Source organism: Macrobrachium nipponense, chromosome 42 (assembly GCF_015104395.2).
Source record: "Macrobrachium nipponense isolate FS-2020 chromosome 42, ASM1510439v2, whole genome shotgun sequence".
Classification (NCBI taxonomy): domain Eukaryota; kingdom Metazoa; phylum Arthropoda; class Malacostraca; order Decapoda; family Palaemonidae; genus Macrobrachium; species Macrobrachium nipponense.
Genome location: NC_061103.1, coordinates 24,261,318 through 24,287,572, shown reverse-complemented (window position 1 = coordinate 24,287,572; position 26,255 = coordinate 24,261,318). Strand labels below are relative to the sequence as shown.

Sequence of the window (26,255 nt, the reverse complement as noted above, 5' to 3'; positions counted from 1 at the left end):
TTATGGAATAAACCTGATACGCATCAGATATGCAGGTTAATGCGACTACTCAGCTAATTCATATTCACTGTTTGAATACATTAGTAATTTCAACCTATTCCATACAGTTTTCTAATATTTTCTTATACCATTATTTTAATGCTAACTGGCAACTGCTTTACTTACAACGAAGGTAAAGCTTTCGAGGTTAAGAGTGTAATAAATTTACAAAAAAAAGAAACAAAAAAGTTGAGAATTTAAAAATCATTTCTTAGTTCCTTCCTTCTCAAGACATCGCTGAAATATGTTCATACATACACGAAATATAGTTTCTTCTAAGTTTTCAAATATGGAGAATAAATAACCAAATATACTAATGGATTTACTTACAAAAAAAAAGGTGGGCACTGATCAGGATTTATCTTAGTACTAAAAACTATGTTTTACCTTGAAAATAACAAAATTCTACAATACAAAACGATGCAGACGAATTTTCAAAATTGACACAAGGCTAAAATGTATTGCAGTTTAACAATAAAAGAAAAATCGTCAACTTACAGTGCTGGGACGTTGCATTGTTTCTGAATAATTATTCACAAATCTTCAACACAAACAAGTTAGATTCTGATAAACATCTAGAAATCATCGATGGTTTTTGCCAAGACTGTTTGACAGAAACAAATTATAAATGAATTTCTAAAGGGGGAGAAAAACTAAAACGAAAACACCGTAACATTCGGATGTGTCACAAAGCAGAAAGAGAGAATGCTAAAATATTAGACTTCATTAATAGATATGTACTATGGATTCATAATAATAAAATTTATAGTGGTTATCCTACCCATTTAGTTATTGAGCGACTCAGTGGCGTCGGGTTCAATTCTCGGCCATTCCATTGAGGAGTGAGAGATGTGTATTTCTGGTGATAGAAGTTCACTCTCGACGTGGTTCGGAAGTCACGTAAAGCCGTTGGTCCCGTTGCTGAATAACCACTGGTTTCATGCAACGTAAAAACACCATACAAACAAAAAACATTTAGTTATTGTATATTTTTTTCCTATTTTAGACCCATTTTCTTTTTTTATTTTAGACCAATTTTCCTGTGGCAATTGTGAAGCTAACGCTATAGACATCTATTGACAGTTTGAGTAACTAAAAAACAGAAAAGAAACAACAATTACTAACACAACTTTATTGTTTTTTTTTTTTTTTTTTTTTTTTTTTGCACCGAAGACTTTGCTTTCAATTTTCCAAATGATATGCCCAGGTTTTTTTTTTAATAATTATAAATCGTACATGTAAAAGTTAATTTTTATTTTTTAGTAGTTAAAACTTAATTATTATACTTTAAATGTACATAAATAAATTCAGAAAAATATATTAACTATAAACTAAATCACGCGTATCCAAGAAGTATCTATTATTCAAACTTATAATTTCCTCTAAATATATTAATTTTGATTTCAATAAAGTATAATAAAGATATATCATTATTATATTATACTTCAGAACTATTTAAGGGCCAGTAATACTTTATTTTCCTTCAGAAGTAGAAATTTGAAAGGTATGTTGCTTTATGTGTTTGGTAAAACAATATCAGACGAACCTCAAAGTTGACATGTCACTAAAAGTAGACCGAACACAATGTAACAGTTCAAACTTGCTAAATAGATAACAGACTGACTGTAGATTGAATATGAATAAATATTTATAAATATTCAGTTAACAAATTATATTTAAATTAAGACTTGAAAAGAAATCTTAGATGTTTGTGTGAGGTTGTTTTGTGATACAATCTCGAAGACATTTCCAAAGGACAGACAGAACTAAAAAAGTAAAGGCAATCACATTAAAATCGTCACATGGGAAATGAAGTTAACTCATATTAGAGAAAAAATAATAGTTATAAAAGATTTTTATAATAATTCTATGGGCACACAATTTAAGGTACTTAGAAGCTAGAGAAAAGACAATCTTTACGTAAAATCATAATAAACATATTGACAGGATGTTTCGTTGCAAATAAGTATAAAATTATGTATGAACCGTGGGTTCACCCTATTGCGTAATAACTGAGTATATAACCAGAAACATTATAAAACGTTACTAGCCACCTGATGTTACTTGAAGTAAATTACCAGTAATAACTACTTACTTTGTTAACTCTGGTTTTATGTAGATGATTCCCTCTCTGGCGGGCCCTTGTACGTTTTCTAAATAAATTGCTTCTTATATTTTATAATTGCCTTTGAGTGTTTTCTCACCAGTATCGTAACTCCTGCAGAATATGAGTCTTTAGTTCTTTTCTAAATTTGCTTTCTTCTTGTATGATCTTCATTTCATGCGGTATTTTGTTGCTTTACTTTTCGTACCTATAGAGTGATATTCTTGGGGAAATGGTTCCTTAATCCAATTCATTTTGTCACCGATTGTTTCTTTATGTTTCAAAAGTAAATTAATAAGTAAACCTTTATGAATGGTGAAATACTAAATAAGTTGAGTAAAGTTTTCAGCACTTGTATTCAATCCTTTATATAGAATTAATGTGACTGGATTATGGCCGATCCATGATCAAGATGTATGGGGATATTGTAATGCCTATTAACTACAAGTAGTACAACGCAGTGTTTTTGTTATCTTTTCTTGGAAGGTGCCCATATAGCTTTGCAGTCAACCCCCAAACCGGATACTGATATCTTTTTTTTCTTTCTTTCTTTCTTTTTCCAAGATAACTTGACACACAAAGCTCCCCTTTCGTGTTGAATGGTGAACTTGTGAAGAAGAAGAAGACAAAAGCTGCCTTCCGAACAAGCAAAGTTGTTGACATTTCCCCTATTCCTTCTTTGCTTTTCTTGGACGTTTGCTGTCACCTGTAATATGTAAGTTGCTAGGACTAACGTACATTGATTTTACTTAGTATTAGTTGAGGTTCTGCGAATGTGTAAAAGGAAATGGAAGTGTTTGTAAAGTAAAATGAAAGTGCGTTGCGTGAATGACCTTATTGTGGAGGAACGGTTCAACTTCCGAAGGACATTACGGAACCTGGTTCCCCGTCGTCCTGTTTGTTTTGGACTTACCCAAGGCATATAAATGAAGGTACCGAGATGCAGTGTTATAATGTTTATAGTATACCTAAGTAGCTATTTTACCCTCATTCTAAATCAAGCGTTCCGTGGTTGAGCAGGATGGGTAAGCCACATCCTTTAAGATCAGGAACCTAGTAGGTAGTACTGTAGGCCAACAGCTTAGCCTATCCTCTAAGTCTAGCAGTATTAGGTAGTGGTGGTGCTATCTTATTTCAAACCATAATAGCATGTTGGACTCAAAAATGTTATTTTCCCCATGTCTAAATTCATTTTGTCAGCAAACGAGTCTACTTTTAGAGGTAGGGTAAAACACTGCCGTGCGGGTATTTGCACGGACTAATGAGCCACTTTTTCACTCTAAATCTATTTAATTGGTGAAACAAAAATGCAATTCAGTATTTAGGCATACCATTCAAAAGAGTGAAGTTTCATGAACAAAATGAGATGTTTGAAACTACCATATGAACTAAAATATAAAATAAGCATGTGAGTTCTTCGTAAAATATGTTTTCAAGGCAGTTTTTCAATCCCATATGGGGTGGCATCGTCTCGTGGACAGTCAGGCAGACACTGGCGGACACGTCCTTTCCAGCCTTCCCAGCGATCATTTGAACAATTATTTGCGTATCTGTAAAGTTTATTGCTTTTACTCAATATTACAGATGTACCTAATCAGCACAATAAAACATTTTGTTGCCTAGGGTAAAAAACCACATGGTACAGGGGTGGACCATGTACGATCAGTGTGTACAACCCCAAGAAAAGTACATTATAACTCGTCCTGACACCTGAGTAGAGGTCTTAGGCTCCGTTTCTCACCAACAAGAAGTCACGTCTGATGTCCATCTCCGATGTCAGAACGCGTTAGCTATAATGTACTTTTTTGGGGGTTGTACACATTGATCGTACATGGTCCACCCCTGTACCATGCGGTTTTTTACCCTATATATTAGTGAAAGTATGAGACGTCGTATTCTATCGATCAGTTTTGAACTGAAATGCATTTTTACCTTGTCATCGGTGGTTTTATCCCTACTGCCATCACAATTGAAACACGCCACAGTGTTTATTTGATTGTAATTGTACTTATTGTTTATGACAAAAAGATTGTACTTTTTTGCTAGCACTTTTATTTTATTTAAGTCTATACTACTATTTTGACTTAAAAAATTTTATAATTGTATGGCTTAAATAATTTATTTTTAATTTTTAATAATTGTAGGGCTGAAACAAATGTAATCTTTATTGCGTGATAGGGATGCCAGTCATCGTTGCCAATGCCCTTACAAATTGTTTCCATGAATTCTAGATGTGCTAGTAGTGCAAATATGATAAAATTGCTCTAATATTTATATATATATATTACAAATAGATATGCCAAATTCACTTATTTCCATGGTTTTTTTGTAAGTCTTATCCCAAGTTTGGAGGGTAAACACAAAAAACAATTGGCAACACCGTAGCTATATCACAGCAAAATCGATGAAATTTATATCAGGATTCTGGTTACTTTTACAACAACAATTAGTTTCAAATGAATTATCATGAATACGTAACAAATATATGCAATTCATGACCTTATTCTGGTCTTTAACCAATTATTTAAATGTTATCTACCACACTTCTTCTTCGTCTTCCTGAACAAATGACATTTTCCCGGCTGGAGCCAATACACCTGATCGTTTAAGATTGTTGTGAATAACGTGTCCAAGCATCTATGGTTACAAGTGGTGTGCAGATTTAGCACAGGAGATGGAAAGCTTATGGACACAAGTGACTCCACAAACATCAAGATGGTGTCAATCTTCTACGTGTAAGGTGTTATAAGTAAAATTTTGAAAGCAGCATGGAGGTAAGTTTGCACTGTGCATGGCTAGACTTTCGTTAACTAGTGTTTAACCGGAAATTATGGCATTATTTTGTGACTTGAAAGAAAACACTTACTTAGAGAGGAAAGTAGAGGTCTCGATCTCTTGTTTCCATGCTGGTTGGGTTATGACTGATGTCTAATTCAGGATACTGGAAGTGCTAATGTTATTTTTTGGGAAAGTGACCACTCAATGGTAGTGTCCGCCTATCCGCACATCAGTGTTTTACCCAAGTACCAAGTAGTGGACAACACCCTTAGCCTAGGCTAGCCTATGGGTAGCTTATTCTACGGTTGGAGGGACCGCAGTGGGAAAGTGGGTACCTTTGGATGGGGTATAACACAACGAAAGTGAAGTACGTGCTAGGGTAAATGACCAAATGGGCACCATTTCACTCGAAATTACCACATTTTTTCACTTGATATTTAATTGGTGAAACAACAATACAATTACATCTCTAAGCATACCATTCAAAAGATTAAGTTTCAATCTTTTGAATGGTATTCTCTCCAGAACAGTGCCTGTGAAGTCCTCTCATTTTAGGAGTAAGTTTCCGGTATAAAAGGCAAGGACAAGTGCTAAATTTTTTAAATAGCTTGTTTTTGCAAGAATGAAAGTATTTATGCTTGTTTGTTTAATATTTACATAGTTGTATTTGCAAGAATGAAGTACGTATTCATGCTTGTTACATTTCTTTGAATATTTTGCTATGATATGGTACAAGGTAGTGCAGGCATTTCATAGTGAATGTTTTTGTTTTTGAAGGCATGTTTGTTTTTTTTATTTCAGTAAGTTTGTCATGATGGTAAATGTGCAAGACATCAGTGAGAACATGCGTCTCGCCAGAGAAATGGCCTTGACAAGCCAGTATGAAACTGCAGCTGTATACTATCAGGGTGTGGTTCAACAGATTCATCGGCTACTGGCATCAATCCAAGAGCCTAACCGCAAGATAAAATGGCAACAGGTAATGAATAGGCTATGAAAAGTAGGGCATAAGATTTACCTTTTCATTTATCCCTGTCTCTGAAAGTTACATTTTATGTTATTTATGTACTTTGAAAGTCATAAATTTATAACTCATTTCAGGCTCCTGCTTTTGTTTTGAGATAGGTAGTAGGTGACCAATATATTTTTGTACATGAACTTTCCTGCCAGATATATACTTAGCTTACGTCTCTGACGTCACGACAGAATTCAAAACTCGCGGCAAATGCGACAGGTAGGTCAGGTGATCTACCCCACCCGCCGCTGGGTGGCAGGTGTATGAACCAATCCCCCTTTCCAGTCATAATTTTTCTGTCGCCGGTGTCGACTACATCTGTTGTCGATACCTCTCGATTTTGAATTATTACTCGTTTTCGCCCTGGATTGTTTCAACGGACTTTTGGTGAAGTACCTGCTCCTTGGCTTGGCATTTGCGATTTGTGGACCGGTTTTGGATTATTCTTTTGATTATTCTTGGAATTTCATTATGTCTGATTTGGAAATTAAGAAATCAACTATGTTCAGAGTTTGTTCTGTTACCGATTGTAAGGTGAGGCTACCGAAAGCTGCGGTAGACCCTCACACAGTATGCATGAGGTGTAGGGGGCAATGACTGCTCATTTATTAACCCTTGTAATGAATGTGGTAATTTGAATGAAGAAGAATGGAAGGCGCTTTCTTCTTATGTAAGAAAGCTTGAGAAGGACAAGGTTAGGAAAGCTTCATCTAGGAGTTCTAGTAGGTCTCGCGCTAGCGAGTTTGAAGTTGATAACCCGTTGTAGACGTAGCGCCTTTTCCAGTTTCAGCCCCTGCTTCCTGCACCGAACCCGAAGATGCGCCTTCGGAGGTGGACACTATGAGAGCCACTATTCGCAGCATGGAGCTGAAAATTAAAGTGCTAGAAAGGTAAGAGTGATAGCAATTTGTGCAGTGATCCCAGTGCAGTGGAGGGTGCGTCTGATCGGCTCCCTAATGCTTCTAGGCCTAGACCTCTTCCAGACTCCCAGACCCAGTGGAGGAGGAAAGTCGAAAGCCGCAGGAAGGTTAGGGAGAACCCCCACCGGTCAGGCGTCCCCTCGGTAGCGCCTGATGTTCGATCCCAGGCTACCTTGGATCGCGCCAAGAGAGAAGTCTTACGGCAATGCTTCTCGTCTTCGCCTTCTCCTTCGCCCAAACGTGGTTGGAGCTCCTCGGAAGCTTCTCGGCCGTCGAAGAGAGCCTGGCAGGCTTCTTCCGCTCTCCCCTCCAGCCCTGAAGTTTTTTCGGAAAATCCTGGATTGGAGGTCAAGAAAACCGAGGTTTTCTTTGGAGTTTCGCTCTCCTAGTAAGGATCGAGCTGCGTCTCCCGTGAAGGACTTTGTTAAGTCTCCTACACGTGTGTTGGCTAGTCTGCAGGCGCAGATTACGGCTCTGGCTGACTCCTTGATTGTGAATGCTGGTCGTAGGAAGGACGTCTCGCTCCCGGTAAAGAAGTCCAGGCGCTCTTCTCCAGGCTTACGCTATTCGTCAGTAAACCAGGCCCTCTCTCCAGGAGTGGATCGTAGTACGAGGCGCTCTCCTGCGGACATCGTTTCTCCGTCGGACAAGGGGCATGCTTCCCGTAGACGAGCCTCTCCTGACAGGCGCTCGTCTCGAGACAGGATCTCTCCCGCTGGCAGACGCCAGGAGCCTGGTAGGCGGTTTTTCTCATGGTAGCCGCTCTCCTTCAGGCTTTCGCTCTCCTGTGACCAGACGCCCTTTGGTAGACAGGCGCTCTTCTCCTGTCAGCCGCCCTTCGCTTAGCAGGCACCAAGAGCCTGGTTGGCGCTCTTCTCCTTCAAGGCGCTCTTCTCCCGATTTTCGCTCTCCTCGAGTTAGGCGCCGGGAATCTGTCAGACGCTTCTCGCCTGGTGGAGGCGCTCGTGCGCCAGAGATTCGCTCTCCTCGCAGCAGGCGCCAAAGAGCCTGATAATCGCTTCCCGCATGACAGGCGCTCTTCGCCAGGCAGCCGCTCTCCTTTAGACAGGCGCCAGGAGCCTGATAGACGCTTTTCGCCTAATAGGCGCTCTTCGCCTAATAGGCGCTCTTCGCCTGATAGGCGCTCTTCGCCAGATTTTCGCCCTGCGTTCGTTAGGCGCCAAGAGCCTAGAATGCGCCCTCATCCTGACAAGAAGGAGTTTTCAGGCAGAACTCAACGGAAGTTATAACTTCCCCGGTTAGATGTCAAGAGTTCTTCCAGACATTCTTCCAAGGATGGACTCTCGGCTGAGGACAAGACAGCCTTTCATCGTAAGGATCGTGAAGATCTTCGGCGGAAGAAGAACAGGATCCCTCGGAAGAAGAAATTCCTAAAGATTCCTCCGTTTCTTCATACAAGCGGTTGACGGACCTGTTGCTTCAGGAATTTGGAGACGCCCTTTCCCCTGTCGCCCCGCCCTCGCCTCTTTCGTTATTTTCGACTTCGAAAACTTCGAAGGTTTCATCCTGTGTCAGGATGAAGCCTGCAATCTCTATGGAAGAAGGCGCTTAGAGGTTTTGGTGAGTGGCTTCTTTCGAAGGAAGAGAAAGGGAAGACGTGTCTCTTCCCTCCTTCTAAGCTTACTGGGAAACTAGGATTCTGGTATGAATCGGGAGAACCCTTGGGCCTCGTTCTTCCATCCTCGGCAGACTCGGACTTCTCTTCACTGGTGGATTCCTCTCGACGTATGCCCTCATGTTGCTAGACGAACATGGGGGATGAATGAGCTTGACCACCTGTTGAAGGGAATGTTCCGAGTCCTGGAGGTGTTTAACTTCCTAGACTGGTCTTTGGGCGTTTTGGCCAAGAAGACGCAGACCCCGGATTCCATTTCTCCTGAGGATCTTATCAGTGTTCTCACGTGTATGGACAAGGCAGTGAGGGATGGATCGAGTGAAATAGCTTCACTTTTCGGAGCGGGAGTGATCAAGAAGAGATCTGTGTACTGTTCGTTCCTGACGAAATCAGTATCGCATGCTCAGAGAGCCTCTCTCCTGTATTCTCAGCTCTCTCATCAACTTCCCTAAGAAGATCGTTCAGGATGTTTCTTGTGCCCTTTCAGCTAAGGCTACACAGGACATGCTAGCCCAGTCTACCAGGAAGCCTCACTCTTCTTTCCAAGCTAAAACCAAGAGAGAGACTCCAGTTAGGCAGGAGCCCTTTCGAGGAGTCCCTCCTGCCAGAGCTTCTTCCTCTAGAGGATCTAGACCCACTAAACGAGGGAAGACCTTCTCTAGATCCATCAGAGGGAAGAAGTAGGATTCAAGTCCTCCAGACATCAGTGGGTGCCAGACTTCTGAAGTTTGCCGACGTCTGGGCCCAGAAAGGGGCGGACAACTGGTCACTCTCGATTGTCCGCAAAGGCTACCTCATTCCCTTCTTATCAAGACCTCCGTTGACGACGACTCCGAGGGAGTTGGTAGCCAAGTACAAGGACCCCATCATGAATCAAGCCCTCTCTCTAGCAGTAGATCTTATGCTGGAGAAGGAGGCGATAGAACTAGTGAAAGATCCTCATTCTGCGGGTTTTTACAACAGACTGTTCCTAGTTCCCAAGAGCTCAGGAGGATTGGAGACCGGTTCTGGATGTAAGCGCCCTGAATGTCCTTCGTAGAAAAAAGGAAGTTCGCCATGGAGACAACTTCTTCAGTGTTGGCGGCTCTTCGTCCAGGGGACTGGATGGTGTCCCTAGATCTTCAGGACGCTTACTTCCATGTGCCTATCCATCCTTCTTCACGGAAGTTTCTAAGATTCATGATGGGAGGGAAGATCTTCCAATTCAGGGCCTTGTGCTTCGGCCTTTCGACAGCCCCTCAAGTTTTCACGGGTTTAATGAAGAATGTAGCGCAGTGGCTACATTTGGAGGGAGTGAGGCTGTCTCTCTATCTAGACGATTGGCTGATCAGAGCAAGCTCACAAGAAAGATGTCTGGAGGACCTACAAAAGACACTGACTTAGCAAGTTCGTTGGGGCTTCTGGTGAACTTCCAGAAGTCACAATTAATCCCCAGTCAAGAGCTGATATATCTGGGGATTCGGATGGTTTCTCCGGATTTTCGGGCATATCCGTCACCAGAGAGGATTGCTCGTTGCCAAGAGAAACTAACGACCTTCCTAGAGAAAGATGCATGCACAGCGAGGGAGTGGATGAGTCTGTTGGGGACACTTTCCTCGCTGGAGCAATTCGTTTCTCTAGGAAGGTTGCATCTCAGACCTCTCCAATTCTTCCTTTACCGGAACTGGAGGTGTCTCTCTCTAGACCTGGAATTCTCCTTCAGGATATCAAAAGGAATCAAGAAGGACCTTCTGTGGTGGACAGATCCTCTCCGATTTGCAGAAGGTCTGTCTCTGTACATGCCAAACCCGAACCAAGTATTGTTTTCCGACGCGTCGGAGACGGGTTGGGGTGCGACCCTAGGGTCAAGAGAAGTGTCAGGCACCTGGGAGGGGGAACAGTGTCCTGGCACATCAACAACAAAGAGTTGATGGCAGTGTGGTTGGCGTTAAAAGCCTTCGAGCCCCACGTCCGAAATGCTATAGTTCAGGTCAACTCGGACAAAACACCCAGCCTTGGCTTACATAAGAAAGCAGGGGGGGACACACTCTTTCTCCCTGGACGAAACAGCGAAGGACTTGCTGTTGTGGTCTCAGGCAAGGAAGATCGTTCTCCTCACCAGGTTCGTACAGGGAGAAAGGAATGTCAGAGCCGATCTCCTGAGCAGGAGGAATCAAGTGCTCCCCTCGGAGTGGACTCTGCACTCAGAAGTTTGCCAGGACCTGTGGAGGTTATGGGGCAGACCTCATATCGACCTTTTTGCGACAGCAAAGAACAAGAGTATAGACCTCTACTGCTCCCCGATCTCGGACCCAGGAGCAGTGTCAGTCGATGCTTTCCTCCTAGACTGGCGAGGTCTGGACGTCTATGCTTTTCCTCCATTCAAGATTCTGAGTCAAACACTCAGAAAGTTTGCGGCCTCGGAAGCGACAAGGATGACGCTGGTAGCTCCATTCTGGCCGGCCCAAGATTGGTTCACAGAGGTACTGAATGGCTAGTGGACTTTCCAAGAGCTCTTCCACAAAGAGTAAATCTGCTCAGACAACCCCACTTCGACAGGTATCACAGAAACCTCCCCGCTCTCAATCTGACTGGCTTTCGACTGTCAAAAGTCTTGTCAGAGCGAAGGGGTTTTCAGCTAAGGCAGCGAAGGCTATCGCATCAGCTAGAAGGCCCTCTACCCTTAGTGTCTACCAGTCGAAGTGGGACGTCTTTCGCCGTTGGTGCAGAAACCAGAAGCTTTCCTCTTCCAGTACCTCTGTGACCCAAATCGCAGATTTCCTGGTTTTTCTCAGGGAAAAATGTGGTCTTGCAGTTTCGACCATCAAAGGATATCGGAGCATGTTAGCAGCTGTGGTTTAGGCACAGGAATTTAGATATCTCCAACAACAAAGATCTACATGATCTGCTAAGATCTTTTGAAACTTGCAAGAAACCCTCGTCTCAAATTCCGAGCTGGAACCTGGACGTGGTTCTTCGTTTCCTGAGGTCCTCGAAGTTCGAACCTCCCCAGTCATCTTCTTTCAAGGATCTTACGAAGAAGGCTCTGTTTCTTTTGGCTTTAGCATCTGCCAAAAGAGTTAGTGAGCTTCATGCTCTAGAAGGAAGGGTAGGTTTCAAAGGAGATTCCGTGATTTGTTCCTTCCTTCCTTCTTTTCTAGCTAAGAACGAGAACCCCTCAAATCCTTGGCCAAGGAGTTTTGAGGTTCCAGGCTAGCTCCCCTGGTAGGGGAAGAGCCAGAAAGAACTCTTTGCCCTGCTGAGGACTTTAAGATACTACCTCCAGCGGAAGAAGTCTCTTAAGGGCATTAAGGACAGACTTTGGTGCTCTGTTAAGGATCCCAGTAGACCATTGTCTAAAAATGCTTTGTCCTTCTTTATTAGAAGCCTCGTGAAGGAAGCACATTTGGCTTGCGGTGAGGATCACTTCAAGCTTTTGAAAGTCAAGGCTCACGAGGTAAGAGCCATTGCGACGTCCTTGGCTTTCAACAAGAATATGTCACTCCAGAATCTGATGAAAGCAACATTCTGGAGATGCAATTCAGTATTCACGAACCACTACCTTAGAGACGTCAAGATTACTTACGAGAAGTGCTTCGCGTTAGGCCCGTATGTATCGGCGGATTCGGTGCTGGGGGGGCAGGGAGCTGAAAGCATATCCTTTGTAAATTTTTCCCTATTGTTTGTGTTGTGTTTTTATGGTTGTTTGAAAGAGGATGCGGGTAGGCATCTCTTTCTATTCGTATTGCTAACATTTAGAATGGTTAGGTGATCTGTTTGTGCTAGAGCTCCCTGCATTGGTAGTGGTCAGGCTCTGTCATTTAAGAGGGCGAATCCCCATTGACATGATCCGACTTGGATTCTACTGAGTAAGTGGATATCAAATCCCTTCGGTAGACCCAAAGAGTTCTTTTCAGCTGTAGGTCACGCCCTCGCTGTAGCTCTTCAGGCTTTGCAGACTAATAGACAGTAACTATGAAGTCTTCAGCCTTATCAGGTAAGAACCAAGGTTTGTTAGTATCCTACAACAGATGTTGTTTCCCCTTTTTCCTTGTTACCTCTGTCTTTTTCCCTCCACCAAGGGTGTCAATCAGCTAAGTATATATCTGGCAGGAAAGTTCATGTACAAAAATGATATTGTTATTTTACAATAAAGTTTTGTACATACTTACCTGGCAGATATATACGATTGATGGCCCTCCCAGCCTCCCCTCAGGAGACAGGTGGAAGAAAAATTATGACTGGAAAGGGGGATTGGTTCATACACCTGCCACCCAGCGGCGGGTGGGGTAGATCACCTGACCTACCTGTCGCATTTGCCGCGAGTTTTGAATTCTGTCGTGACGTCAGAGACGTAAGCTAAGTATATATCTGCCAGGTAAGTATGTACAAAACTTTATTGTAAAATAACAATATCATTTTTGTGTTAAATAATTACAGTTGCATGCTAAATCTCAAATGAAATTTAGAAATAAAGGAAGATGACATGTGAAAATGATTGATAGATATTTCTTGGTGTACACCAATCCTCAATATGCAAAGAGTTTAAATTATTAGAGCTTCATATCTTCCTAGATGAAAGAAACTGAAGCCATTCTTAGTTTAAAGGAACAAAATTAATAAAATACAGGCAGTCCCTGGCTTATGACGTTCCGAGGTTACAACACTTTTCAAATATATTCATCATAAATTATTTCCAGGTTTACGGCGCATGTTCCAGGGTTACAGCGCTTACGACGCTGACCTGACAGAAGAAACATGACTCCAAAAATGCAAAATAATTAATATTTGAAGGGTTTTTTTATGAAAATTTTATATGAAAATGCAGTTTACACAGATTGTAATACACCCAAAGCATTAAAAGTAAGGTTTTCTTAGGATTTTTGACGATTTTCTAGCTTACAACGATTTTCAGCTTACATGTCTCGAGAACGGAACCCCCGTCGTAAGCCAGGTACTGCCAGTGTACTGAAGAAATTAAATCAAATAGAAAATAGCTTAATAGTTTTCCCCAATTGACTTTCAGCCACTGATTATAATTTGTATAAAACAAGCTTGAGTAGTAATTGTCAATACCATTAGGCTTGCATCCACCAGGAAATGCACTTTGTGTCACTTGCGTCACAGTAACTGTACTTGTAGTCATGTGGGTGAGGTATAAATATCATCACAGCTCTCAAGATTATATTGTTACCATTGTGTGAGGGATATTCATTGATGTGCTTTTTCTTTGATTTTGGTTGACTAAGTTTTCATTGCCAATTTTACAACATGTATGTGCATTTTAAATACAGTAGAATTTATACTGAACTTGTATTAGTGTACTGTATTAAAAATTCTGTTTTAGTATAGAGTTGCAAGCTATGATTGACTAAATCTTATCCATTATTGCAGAGATTGTACATTGATGGTGATAGTATCACTGTTTATTTTTGTAGTAAATTTATGTCAATTGCAAATTGTTCAAATGTTGATTTATTGACAGTTAAGACTTTCAGCATTGTTGACAAGATTTATTCACATCAGTAATTCCCACTGCTTACATATGTTCTTACTATTGAATAGGTCCAACAGCAAGTGGCATTGGAATATGAAAACTTAAAAGAGCTGATGAATACTATATCCATGTTCAAATCTGACAACCCAAATGCTATGGCAGATAGACCTCTTGGTAAGTACAATTTAATTTCATTTTTCGTAATGCTCTTTAGTTTTGTCAGTGAAGTATTTGTATACTTGTACAGTATCCAGCCAAACTCCATAATACTCTATTATTACCTGAATTTACTCTAATATCATCATCACCATTATTTTATTGCCATAGTTATTATTATTATTACACTATTGTTATGGGTACTTAAAAAGGAATAATCATAAGAACTAAAGCTGGCTGTTCCAACATGAATATCTTGGTTTAGTCCCCAATTCTAGAAATTTTGAACATTAACTGCTTCTGAGCATGCATGAATGTTACCATGTCACCTTCCATGTATCATTATTTTTACATCAGAAACTTCTTTTAGTTGGAGAAATAAACTTGAAATAGAGTGGTAATGATAAATAATGCTTTTAGTTGGAGAAATAAACTTGAAATAGAGTGGTAATGATGAATAATGCTGAGTTTCCAACATCTCGGTACATCTTAGCTTGGTTACTTGAGAAACTTAATGATAGTTTTAAATTAACTTTTAATTTTTTCTTAAACTGCATCAGAGGTTTTGTTCAAAATTTGTACACCTCTGCTAAAAGGGTGTTTCTGTGCACAACTGAAAGATGCTCCAATTTCCTTGTTTTGGTAATTTAAATGTAGTCTTTTGATAAAAGAATCTTTAAAAGGTGGAAACTTGTGTATCCTTATCTCCTTTCGAACTGAAGTAATGATTACATAAGATATTTTTTTGTATTGCACACATACGGTACACATATATCAATATTCATTCATGTATGGACACATATATATACACTGTAGTAGTTGTTGCACAGTTGTCCTTGTTGAAATGATTATTAACTAAGAAAATTTTGCTACTAATGATTTATTGAAAGAAAACAATGTTCTATTTCATATCCGCGGGAGGTCACATGACCAGGTGCCCCCTCCCTCCCCATAAATCTGCCACTGCCTGAGAGGTATGAGAGAGAACCAGGAAATCTTTAACTGAAATCCCACAGAAGAAAACAAAAGTATGGTTAAATGAGAAAGAAGGTTCCAAGTGGATCTTGCCTTGCAGAAGCTGTACTGGAGCTATGGAAATTTTTGAAAATGTCTTCCCGAATGTTATTTACCCCTTTTCAAATTAAGACAGCCTGATTAGAGAAACCTTTATCCATTGATTTCTCATTGACAGTTACAAATGATAATTTATCTTCTTCCTGTGCAGGCACTTCACTTCGTATGTCATCTTTTGAAGAACCAACAAGAGACCCAGATGTTTTTGGCCCACCACCTGCACGAGATCCAGATGTATGGCCCTCTCCAACATCTGCAGATCACAGGTAAAACTTGCAGTAGAAATTGTAACTAAGATATTAAACTTAGAGTAACAGAAATAATGTACTACAGTATTTCTTGTACATAACTGCTTAACAGACTTTGTTTTCAAAGATTAGATATGAAAAATATTCAAAACATACTTATTTAAAGGTCTTAAGTTTTGGTAGTGGTTATTAATTGTGTTGCTTGAGGACTTTTAGGAAATGTTACAAATACTGTAGTCCTCCTTGTGATGAAACTACTTTAGTACAGTATTAGATGATAAATTAGATGATAACAGAAATTCCACTTGAGGTTAATAATTTAAAACAATTATGTATTATGCTTCTGTTTTGGATTTTTTGAGTAATTAGTTATAAATGCAGGTATTATTCAAATGTTTGTTTCCCTTGTACAGTTTGTGTATAAATATTGGTCACAATTACATGTACATATACTTTCTCTTGGCCTTAGTAACTAATTTATATCCATTTAGTACTGTTACTGCAGTTCATATTTTAAACCCAAGTAATAGAAACAAACATTCTCACTTTGTCACTTCTTTTGTCTCTATCAAAATATGTATACAGTGGACCCCCTGCATTCGCGTTCTCCATTCGCGTTTTCCGGATTTGCGGACTCTCACATTCGCGGATTTCTCGCAGGAACATTTCCCTGCATTATTCATGGAAAATTCACCTATACACTGTATTTTTCTATGAGAAATATCCACAATTTTTTATCAATTTCATCATAAAAGGGACTTTTTGTGATAAAACTATTAAAAAAACCAGGTATGAAAATTTTCTTGATTTTTAACCAACAAAGTAGGAGGTTTTAAGCATTTTTGTAGGGGTTCCAACTATTCGCGGGGTCTAACTATTCATGGGGGTGTCTGGTACTCATCCCCTGCGAATACTGGGGACCACTTTAGGTACCTTTTGTTAATATGCATTTCATTTTGATGTGTATTGCAGCTGTTTATAATAACTAAGCACATGTACCTTTTATATCCTTTATAATCATTGTTATTTTATTTTTTATCTATTTTAGCCGGTCAGCACCTCAGGTCAAACCTACAAGGGGACCTAGGAGGCAGGACACTGGGAAAAATGCCGCTTCTGGAAGGGGAACCAAATCAACTAGTTCGAAGAAGGGTGGAGACAGTAAGGGAGGTAGAGGAAGAGATGACAAATCATCTGATCGTAAACTTAAAAAGGAGCCTTCTGAGAAGAAAGATGAAAAGGTGCTTAGTTTAGACATCTACAGATTATTTCATACTAGTATATTGTAACATTTATCAGAAGTTTTATTTCTGCATTTTCTTATGAATAAGATAAAATTTATGCCATTATGCTTGATGAATAATTTATTTTATAGTATTTCTTAATGTGCTTTAAAGGATTGTGTACAAATTACAAATACAGATTGCCAGTGTGAAGCTATGGACTCATTTTAAAAATTGCCATGTACTGTACTGTATGTATGGTATAAAAGTCATCTATGTACTCATTATGCTTAATTTTAATCTTTAAACCATTATGGTACCAAGACTGGTGTTACTGAATTCATCTTGCCTTTATTAATTCAGTATTTTTTCAATACCTTCACTGTTAGTGTGAAAAATTCATAAGAAATACATGACTTTGTAGTCAGTTTTACTGATTTGAAGTTTGGATGAATGAACAACTTAACATCATTAACTCTACATAGAATAGGGTTCTAGTAAATGGATGGTAACTGAAATTTCAGCATTTTGGGCCTAAATATAACTAAAAATAAAACTCAATGCTCATAACCTGCTACTAATCTCATTGTTCAAACTTATGAACCATGGCTCAGTCTCACATTAACATAATTTGTAACTAATGGCATTAGTCAAAATTAAATAGAAATTTTAGTCTGAATGTCAATAAAACTCAACAATTTTATCCCTTAAACCACTGGAATTGAGTCAACAAATATGTCTCACATCAGTAGTTACAATAGTTAAATCTTACCAGTCTATTCTTAAAGTACTAAAACCGAACTAGGAGACTTGAAAAGAATTTTCTTGCATTCTATGGTTTAATAGCAAAAGTTATAAATTCTGAAAAAACACCACAATATTACCCTATTACCCTTACAAAAGCAAATATTTAACATGTATATCCTCTTTAATTGTTTGTTTTTTTAAAAGCATGATTGAATCCCTTAGTACTGGCAACTACCACTCTCCTTCAAGATCCAAGTTTGCTAAAAGTCAGAGGTTTCATGAAAAAACAATGATCAATATGGTCCACCTAATAACTACTTCATTATCACTAAAAACCCAACATTATCACACATTTGTTTACTCAGTATGTGGGATAATGATTGAGCCATTGTTCATAAGTTTGAACAATGAGATCGGTAGCAGGTTATAAGTGTTGAGTTTTTTTTTTTACATGTTTTGAATCTTTGGCATTAATACTTTTACTTTTCATTCCCAGTATTTAGTTCTTTTTAAACAGTAAAACATTAAGAGAAGTTGTATCTAATGGAAGTGTCTTTGTCAACACTGAGATTTTCATTATCTGTCTACTCTGTTTCCAGAGTGGTGATAAAGGAGGCGAAGGACGGTCAGGAAATGAGGAAGATGAAGAGAAGAAGTTTGATCCCAGTGGATATGACCGGGATCTTGTGGATATGCTGGAAAGAGACATAGTTCAGAAGAATCCAAGTATTAGATGGACTGACATAGCTGACTTGCATGAAGCCAAGAGACTCCTTGAGGAAGCTGTTGTTTTGCCCATGTTAATGCCAGACTTTTTCAGGGTGAGCTAAGACTTTTTCAGGGTGAGCTAAGACTTTTTCAGGGTGAGCTAAGACTTTTTCAGGGTGAGCTAAGACTTTTTCAGGGTGAGCTAAACTGTATAACAGATTGTTAAAGATAGAAAAGTGAGAAATGCTTGAAATTTGTTGACATGCAAAAACAAGCTTTTACCCTTTTCTGTATGGTTGTTTTGCAGCTGTAACCTTAGCTTGAATAGTTTTGTGCTGTTAGCTGCACCCATATATATATGTAGGAGCAAGTAAAATTTTGGAAAATCATGGATTTCTAAGGAAAAAAAGTCAGATCTACTACATGACAGATTGTGAACTTCGTATGCCTTCCTCGAGATAAGCTCTTCTCAATCCCTGTGATGAAATGTTATCACTCTTGCCTTCAGCCTTGTTTTCTGACATAAAGATTTGGAAATTTCTACCATAGTAGAACTGTCGTCCATGCACATTAGGAGTTTCAGCTGGTCTTGGCCGCCCTGCACACTCGTCCTCAAGAGTTGGATATGATTCGTTTCGTAAATCTAACCTAGGACCCATACAAGCCCCTCGGGGAGCTCTGAAAGAAATCCCGCATTTAAGACTTTACCTGCTTGCCTTTGCCTCAATAAAGCATGCTGGAAAGTTGTGTAGCTTCTCCTTCCAAGTTCAGCATTTGCAGGTCTGGGGATGCTTTCCATGGGTACATTCCTGAATTTGTGACCAAACCTGATAAACCAAAATAGTTTTATTATGCTCATAATATTAGGTAGTTGTCATTTTAAGAATAAATCCTTTGGGCAAGTTGTATGGTGGTAGATAAATGTCTCACTGGTATCTTAGTACTTTAGTAGCATTAAGAGTAAATAAACTTCTGTAACATCCACAAGACCACTTCCCAAACTTGATTTTCTCCTTTCCTTTTTTCTAGTTACCATAACCTTAATTTTACTGGATTTTCTGTTCTTCGTCTCACTACTCTGTCCTTTAAGCATTTGTAGGACCTTTTCCTTGCAACTTTTTCTGGTATTAAGATAAAAGTTGAAGACTCACCATTGTTTTGATAATTTGTTGATGGTCTTTCTGGTGACCTCTGAAATAACAGTTTGTTGAGTGCTTTCTCAAGATCCTCTAATATATAACATTCTTATTTTGCATATTTTTCAAGTATACATATCTCAGAAATCATTGTGGAACTGGATCATAAAACTTTGGAACAGAGGCTACCAAATTCATGGTACATACTATTTGTTATTCTGTGCGTTATCACAGAACGTTACTACATCTTTGTAGACAGTTAAAAGAGCATAAAAGTGAATCATTGATACACATATCTATCATTTAATCTTATGTGGTCTGTTTTGTATGAAGTACTGACTCAGAGAACCTGATAGGCACTTTCATTGTGAAATGTCCTCAATTAGAGAGGTATGTAGATGTCATCTTCCCCTAGATCTTTGGGTTCCTACCCCCACAGAAATGTAAGTGTTGTGTTTTTATGTCCTGTTTTTTTTAAAATATTCTAACTTTGAAAATAGTGTTACAGATGATTCAAGAAAGGCAGTGGTTTTTTCTATAAAATGAATCTTATAAGCAGATTTAAATGAAATAGTTTATGGTTTTAGATTAGGAAATGTGTTTCGTTCAAGGGAAGGAAACCTTCAGAGTGAAGGTAGCCATCTAAGGTTTTGAGTTGAGTTGTTGATCTTGAATTATATTGTGATGTTAATAAACATTGTTTTTGGACTGTAATTTTGTTGAAGAAATCCTGATTTTTGTTGCAATCTTAGGAAGTTTTAGGGAACATGTTTTATGAAAATGCACGAAGAGCTAGAACAACCAGAATGTTATTATGTATTTTATTTCAGTGTACGCAATGAAATTATGTTTTTGTTTTCCCAAGGGTATTCGTCGTCCATGGAAGGGAGTTCTAATGGTTGGACCACCAGGAACTGGCAAGACTATGCTTGCAAAAGCTGTGGCTACTGAGTGTGGAACAACATTCTTCAATGTTTCATCATCAACTTTGACATCAAAATATAGAGGAGAATCAGAAAAGCTTGTCCGACTTCTTTTTTGAAATGGTAATGTCCCAGAATTTGTGTAGAAATATGCAACATGTGTTTTCTTTATTCTCCCGTATGTTTATGATGAGAGCATGTGGTGGGGAAGGTTGAGCACTTTAAATTGAGGTCTACATGCATTCATGGTTTCTGGACAGTTTAATCAAAGTACAATGTTACCCCCATATTTGCCGGGGATAGATACCAGACCCCCCATGAATAGTTGAAACCCTTATAAAATACTTAGAACTGCTTGTTTGTTAGATAAAACTCAAGAAAAACCCACTAAAAATTTCTTACGTGGTTTTTTAATAGTTTTATCACAAAAAGTGCATTGTATGATGGAATTTTTGTGGATATTTCTCATAGAAAAATACAGCAAATAGATGAATTTTCCGCAAATAATGCGGGCATATATTCCAGAGAGAAATCTGCGAATACGGGGGATTCATGGTACTGTCTTGTCTCGTTCATTCCATATTTCTTTACCACGTTTATCTGTAAAATCTACTTGAGACTCAGAGGTCTGGAAAAACTAAGCCTTATTAATAATAATAATAATATCTGTAAAATTAATCAAGAATGAAATACCTAAAGTTAAGTGATATGCAAGTGAAATGAATGAGTATGCTGACTTAAATATGGAATAAATGTGAGAGAACTAGAGAGAAGAATATGATGGTTGCCCCTTTCTTGTTCAATATAAGTGCAGTATATACTGTATAAAATAAATTTACTGCAGAATTTCAGAGCAATATTTACCAGAGAGAGAGAGACATTCATGAAGCTAAGACGAAAGGTAGGATTATTCACCAAAAACTAACTTCACTTTGTGCCAAATCTCTCAAAATAACATTTTATTTAATTACCCCTTACCCTCCCTTTGTTGCCACAACAGATTGGTTGGACTATAGTACTTGCTTCATCAGCCACATGACATAGTGGTTTCTCTACTAGATTACTTTGTTGGATACCTAATTGTTAAACAAAACTGTTATTTGGATGTTCAAAATTTCACAGTTTTCTTATATACTTTTCAGAAAATTAACTTCTTCCCGTGTGGTGAGTATAAATTACTGTAACATTGTTACAGAGGTGAACTTAGAAGAGAAGTGCAGGAATTTTAAGAAAGAGTCCTAGATGATTGTAAATATTATTTTAGGCAAGGGTTTTATGCCCCAAACCAGCACAACTTTTGTTGATGAAATAGATTCTTTGTGCTCTAGAAGAGGCTCAGAATCTGAGCACGAAGCTTCAAGACGTGTTAAATCAGAGTTGCTGATGCAGATGGATGGTCTTCAGTCTACTGAGTAAGTATAGTAGTTTTTACTTAGTATAAATGCTGATTTTTTGCCAGATCATAAAATATTAGTGTAGTGTGAACACTGGTACACCTTACTTTCAAGTTGATGTGCTTCAGAATTGTAATACTAAGCAAGAAAGGTATTTGTTTTTAGCTTTACCAGCTTCCTTTCTTAAAATTTTTATCTTGAATGAAACAGTATGACACAAGTAGGACACAATCCTGTAAAATCCACACTACATAGATTGAATATCAAAAAAGTGGAATGAATCTTTTCTTTGTGATGCATATAGCATTATAGCCCAGCACCTTTGGTTTGTCATTAAAGTTACGGTAAAGTTATTTTGCTGAACTTGAACATTGTTGACTTACAGCTCGGATGAACCAAAGGTGGTAATGGTACTTGCTGCCACTAACTTCCCTTGGGATATTGATGAGGCACTGAGGAGGAGATTGGAGAAAAGAATTTACATTCCACTTCCAACTCGTAAGTACTTAATTATGAATAGCAGTTAGTCTTGTTGTTATTTTGCTTCAGTATCTTTAATAGATAGGTTTTTATATAAGTGACTTACCAAGTAATTACAGAGCTATAAGTTTCCTGCATGGCAGCTTAAATTTAAAAAATTGCAGGCAATGCCTCAAAGTATAGTGGTCCTGCCCACTAACTGGAATACCAGGAACTACCAGCAGACAACCTCATTCTGTTTCTGCCAGCGCTCAAGTTAAAACCAAGTGTCAATGTCAGCTATGTTCTTCAATCCTACAGCTTTCACTACAGTAGTGAATTCACAATCAAATTGTTTAACTACAAGTAGCATAGTATACTGTGTCCACCTTTACCAGTTGATGTAACTGGGCCAACATTTTTGGTAGTGAATGCATATCTGAAAGCTATTGTCGGTAAAGGTTAACTTTTAAGCCTTTTGTATTTTAAGGCTCTTCTTAGGTCCAGAAGTGTTTTTGTTAATAATGTAAATTGTTACCAGGAGATTAAACTATCTTGCCTGTATGGGGATGACTTACAGTGACATGAAATGGAATGACACATTGTAGGTGGTATTAAAAGTCCCTTATTGCATTGTTTTCTGCCTCTCATTGTCAACCATTTCGTTATTTCTTACTGAAGATCAAATCTACCAAGCAATCCTTATGATGGTTTGGAAATGTAAAATGCTTTATAATACTAGATGAAAAACATAGCAGTGTACTTCTGTATGTGAGAATTCATATCAAATTTGACTTACAAGATGTGTAGGCATTATCACAGATGGCTTATTGTTATTGATGAGTTTACATGGTCAGGGATACTACAGTCATTTTAGACATCAACAAAGAGATGTTTTCTGATTTTTAACATTAAAAGATATTTTTAAATTGTGTTACATCAAATACTGGTTAGGAATATATCAAACAGTGTAATTTTACAGAGCAAATAAAATTGCTTTTGAAGCTTTTAAATCACTGACTTTTTTAGCCTAAATTAATGCAGATTGTGTAATGTCTTTTTCCAGATGAAGGCAGGGAAGCACTGCTGGCCATTAATCTGCGTGAAGTGAAACAGGATGAGTCTGTGAATCTTGCTGAAATATCAGCAATGCTGGAAGGGTATTCAGGAGCTGACATCACTAATGTTTGCAGGTATGAAAACATATTTAATGTCTGTATAAGTGTATATTCAAATACATATACAATATGGTAAAATTAAGGAGTAAGAACCTGATAGTATAAAATTAAAAAACATCATATCAAAAGGAATTGGTCACAAGTTTGACCTGTGGGTATTTGATGAAGTGGGTATTTGATGAAGAGTCCACATGAACCAATTCCTATGGTCATGTTTTGGAAACAAATTAATTTTTAAAAAATTTTTAGAATCAGTCATTTTCATAAACTTCTTGAAAAACTATAATTTCATAAATAAAATACTAAACTTTGTTATTAAAAAAAACAATCCTTCAGGGCAGGTATGAGCTAAATATGATGATAATATTAATACTAGTGGTTGCATCAGTGATAAATATTCAGGGCATGGAAGGCCTTCACCAAAGGTAGCTGGCAAGTTCAATCTACTGAATTACAGTCAAACCTCGGTTTTTATACTCCTCTCTTTTCGTGTGTTTCGGTTTTCGTAGACTTTTCTACAAAATTTTGTCTGTTATCATATGTTTCCTCGGTTTCTTGCACACGAAAACACTCCATCCAGGGCCCAGCGTGTGACTGGGCCCCGTTTCGAGCACCCAAACAAAGCATCCCATCTTCTTTTGTGACCCATTCTGCTTTTGTGTTCATATTTTTTGTGCTTTTTATTTGAGTGCAACTGCTAAATAAGCCATCATGGGGCCAAAGAAAGTTCCACTTCCTACCCCTTCTGTGAAAAAGGGAAGAAAAACTATAGAATTCAAGAAAGAACTTGTAGCAAATTATTGGCAGAAGTTGCATGCCAATCTTAGTGAGAAAATGCCTATAACAAGCGCTTGCTGTTAGTGAATTTGAGGCCAGCAGAGGATGGTTTGAAAAGTTCAGAAAATTAATGGGCATACATAATGTGCCTACTTCAGGGATTAAGGACATGTTTGCAAAGTGGAATAATTAAAAAATTTTATGGAGCATTATCATCCCAACAAAGAAGTTGTAATCTGTCTCCAACATGTTTAATGACAATGCAGTGTTTAACTGTAGGCAAATTTTAAAGAAACGGCAGAAACAAATGTCTGTGGACAGTTTTGATGTGCGACATGGGTCCAGTAACTCTCAAGCTGGTCCTAGTGACCCAGTAAAAAATGAAGGGAAGTAACCTCAGATAGGTCCTTGATATGTGAAGTCCTTCTGGAGGGAGATTCCCCTTCCAAACAATAACCTCTTCTCCTCCCTCTCCCCTCTGCTCCGTCTTCCATACACTAACAAGTGTTTTCCATAAAGGTAAGAGTGATGTTAAATGTTCATTTATTCATTTTATTAGTCATGTATATTTGTGTCTCATTGTTTTCTGTATGTAAAACTGTGTTTATTCCATATATAATGTATTTTTTGTTAATATTTTTGGGGGTTCTGGAATGCATTAATTGTATTTACATTATTCCTTATGGGAATTATTGTTTCAGTTTATGTATGTATCGGATTTTGTGGGAGGTTCTGGAACGGATTAGTACGAAAACCAAGGTTTCATTGTAGTTAAGAGAAACTGGGTTTAAGAAGTGACCTGTGATGGCCTGTTAGCAAATGTGAAGAGTATCTTTGGAATTTAAGTTCTTTTTAATGCAACCTGCCTAAGTCTATAGTTATTAGGGTTTATTCAATAATGTTAACTGTATGGGTTTGCCAAATTATGAATGATAGAGGTTATTCAATAGTTTTAACTCTAAGGGTTATTCAATAGTATGAAAATCCCATCCTTAATATCTGCTCAATAGTACCTGTCCACATTATGAATTAATTACAGTTACTGTATATGAAGTCTAATGATTTTTGGACTCCCATGCAGAAATTAGAATTTAAGTTTTTTGTAATTCAAAATATTAATTTAATTTTTCTTAATATTTTTGCCTGTGTTTTGAACTGTCTCCAAGCACCATGTTCAAGTTTTAAGTAAATGTAGTGTTTTGATATTAAACTTTATTTTTTCCAGAGATGCTTCTATGATGGCTATGAGACGTAAAATAGCTGGCTTGACACCAGATGAAATCCGTGCCTTACCGAAGGAGGAGCTTGATCTTCCTGTAACCCAAGAAGATTTTCATGATGCCATTCTTAAATGTAATAAGTCTGTCTCCCAAGATGATCTGGAGAAGTATGAGATGTGGATGAAGGAGTTTGGGTCTTCTTGAGGTATTAGATGACTCTATATAAAAAGTTTGTCTCAGAAGTGAAACAGTTTCAGAGGCATTGGGATCAATTATACAGCTTTAGCATGCAACATTTGTCTTTCTCCTGCTTAATGGAGTGTAAAATAATTATCATTCCATTTTTTTTATTCAATTAGCACATTGAAACTATTGCAACTTCCAGTTATAAAAATATAAAAAATCTTCTCTTGAATTCAGATCTCAGAAAAGTCATTTTGTTATTTGTTCCTCTGGCAATACTGACCATCACCTTTTATGCAAGCTGGAATCTGTCATTGCAATCTGGTTACAAGGTGGTAAATGATGGTTAGAGGATGAGTGGGGAATACCTTCACTCACCTGCTGTCACTTAAGTACTTATTCCTGGTTGTCATCAAGTAAGGGTTTCTTGCTGCACTCCTGGTAACTGCCAAGTTGTATCTTCTGCTATTGTTTATGGTGTTTACTTTACTATGGATATGTAGTGTGAATAATGGAGGTTGAAGGGCATGAATAAGTATATGTGGCTTTTCATGTCTTTTGTTGGGTGGACCCCCACTATCACTGCTCCTTTCTAGAAGTAGATTCTGCAGCTGTCATGGGGAAAGGTTTTGGAACAATAAGTACGTTGTCTAAAATGTGTTCACAGGTGTCAGCTGGAATGAAGACCCCTTTTGGGGGAGAACCATGATTTGAATCCATCATTAGGCCAGATTTAGCTACCTTGTGACTTCTGTCAACCCCCATGGTAGGATTACACTTGGTTCTCAGAAGATTTCCTTTTCAAGTGAGATCTCAGACACATCTAGCTGAGGGTCAGGACCGCTTTCACTTTTGTTATCC

The 26,255-nt window shown here is 38.3% G+C and overlaps 1 protein-coding gene across 1 annotated transcript; it reads left to right on the top strand.

Moving 5' to 3' along the window:
- The first annotated feature begins 2,720 nt into the window (after positions 1–2,720).
- On the top strand, positions 2,721–26,255 carry LOC135213025 (katanin p60 ATPase-containing subunit A-like 1). The gene is given in 11 exon segments (XM_064246835.1): positions 2,721–2,858; positions 5,723–5,900; positions 14,037–14,142; positions 15,350–15,464; positions 16,495–16,687; positions 18,016–18,237; positions 20,126–20,306; positions 21,448–21,595; positions 21,963–22,075; positions 23,103–23,229; positions 25,217–26,255. Coding segments are annotated over 10 exon segments (1,572 nt in total). The 5' UTR covers positions 2,721–2,858; positions 5,723–5,732; the 3' UTR covers positions 25,416–26,255.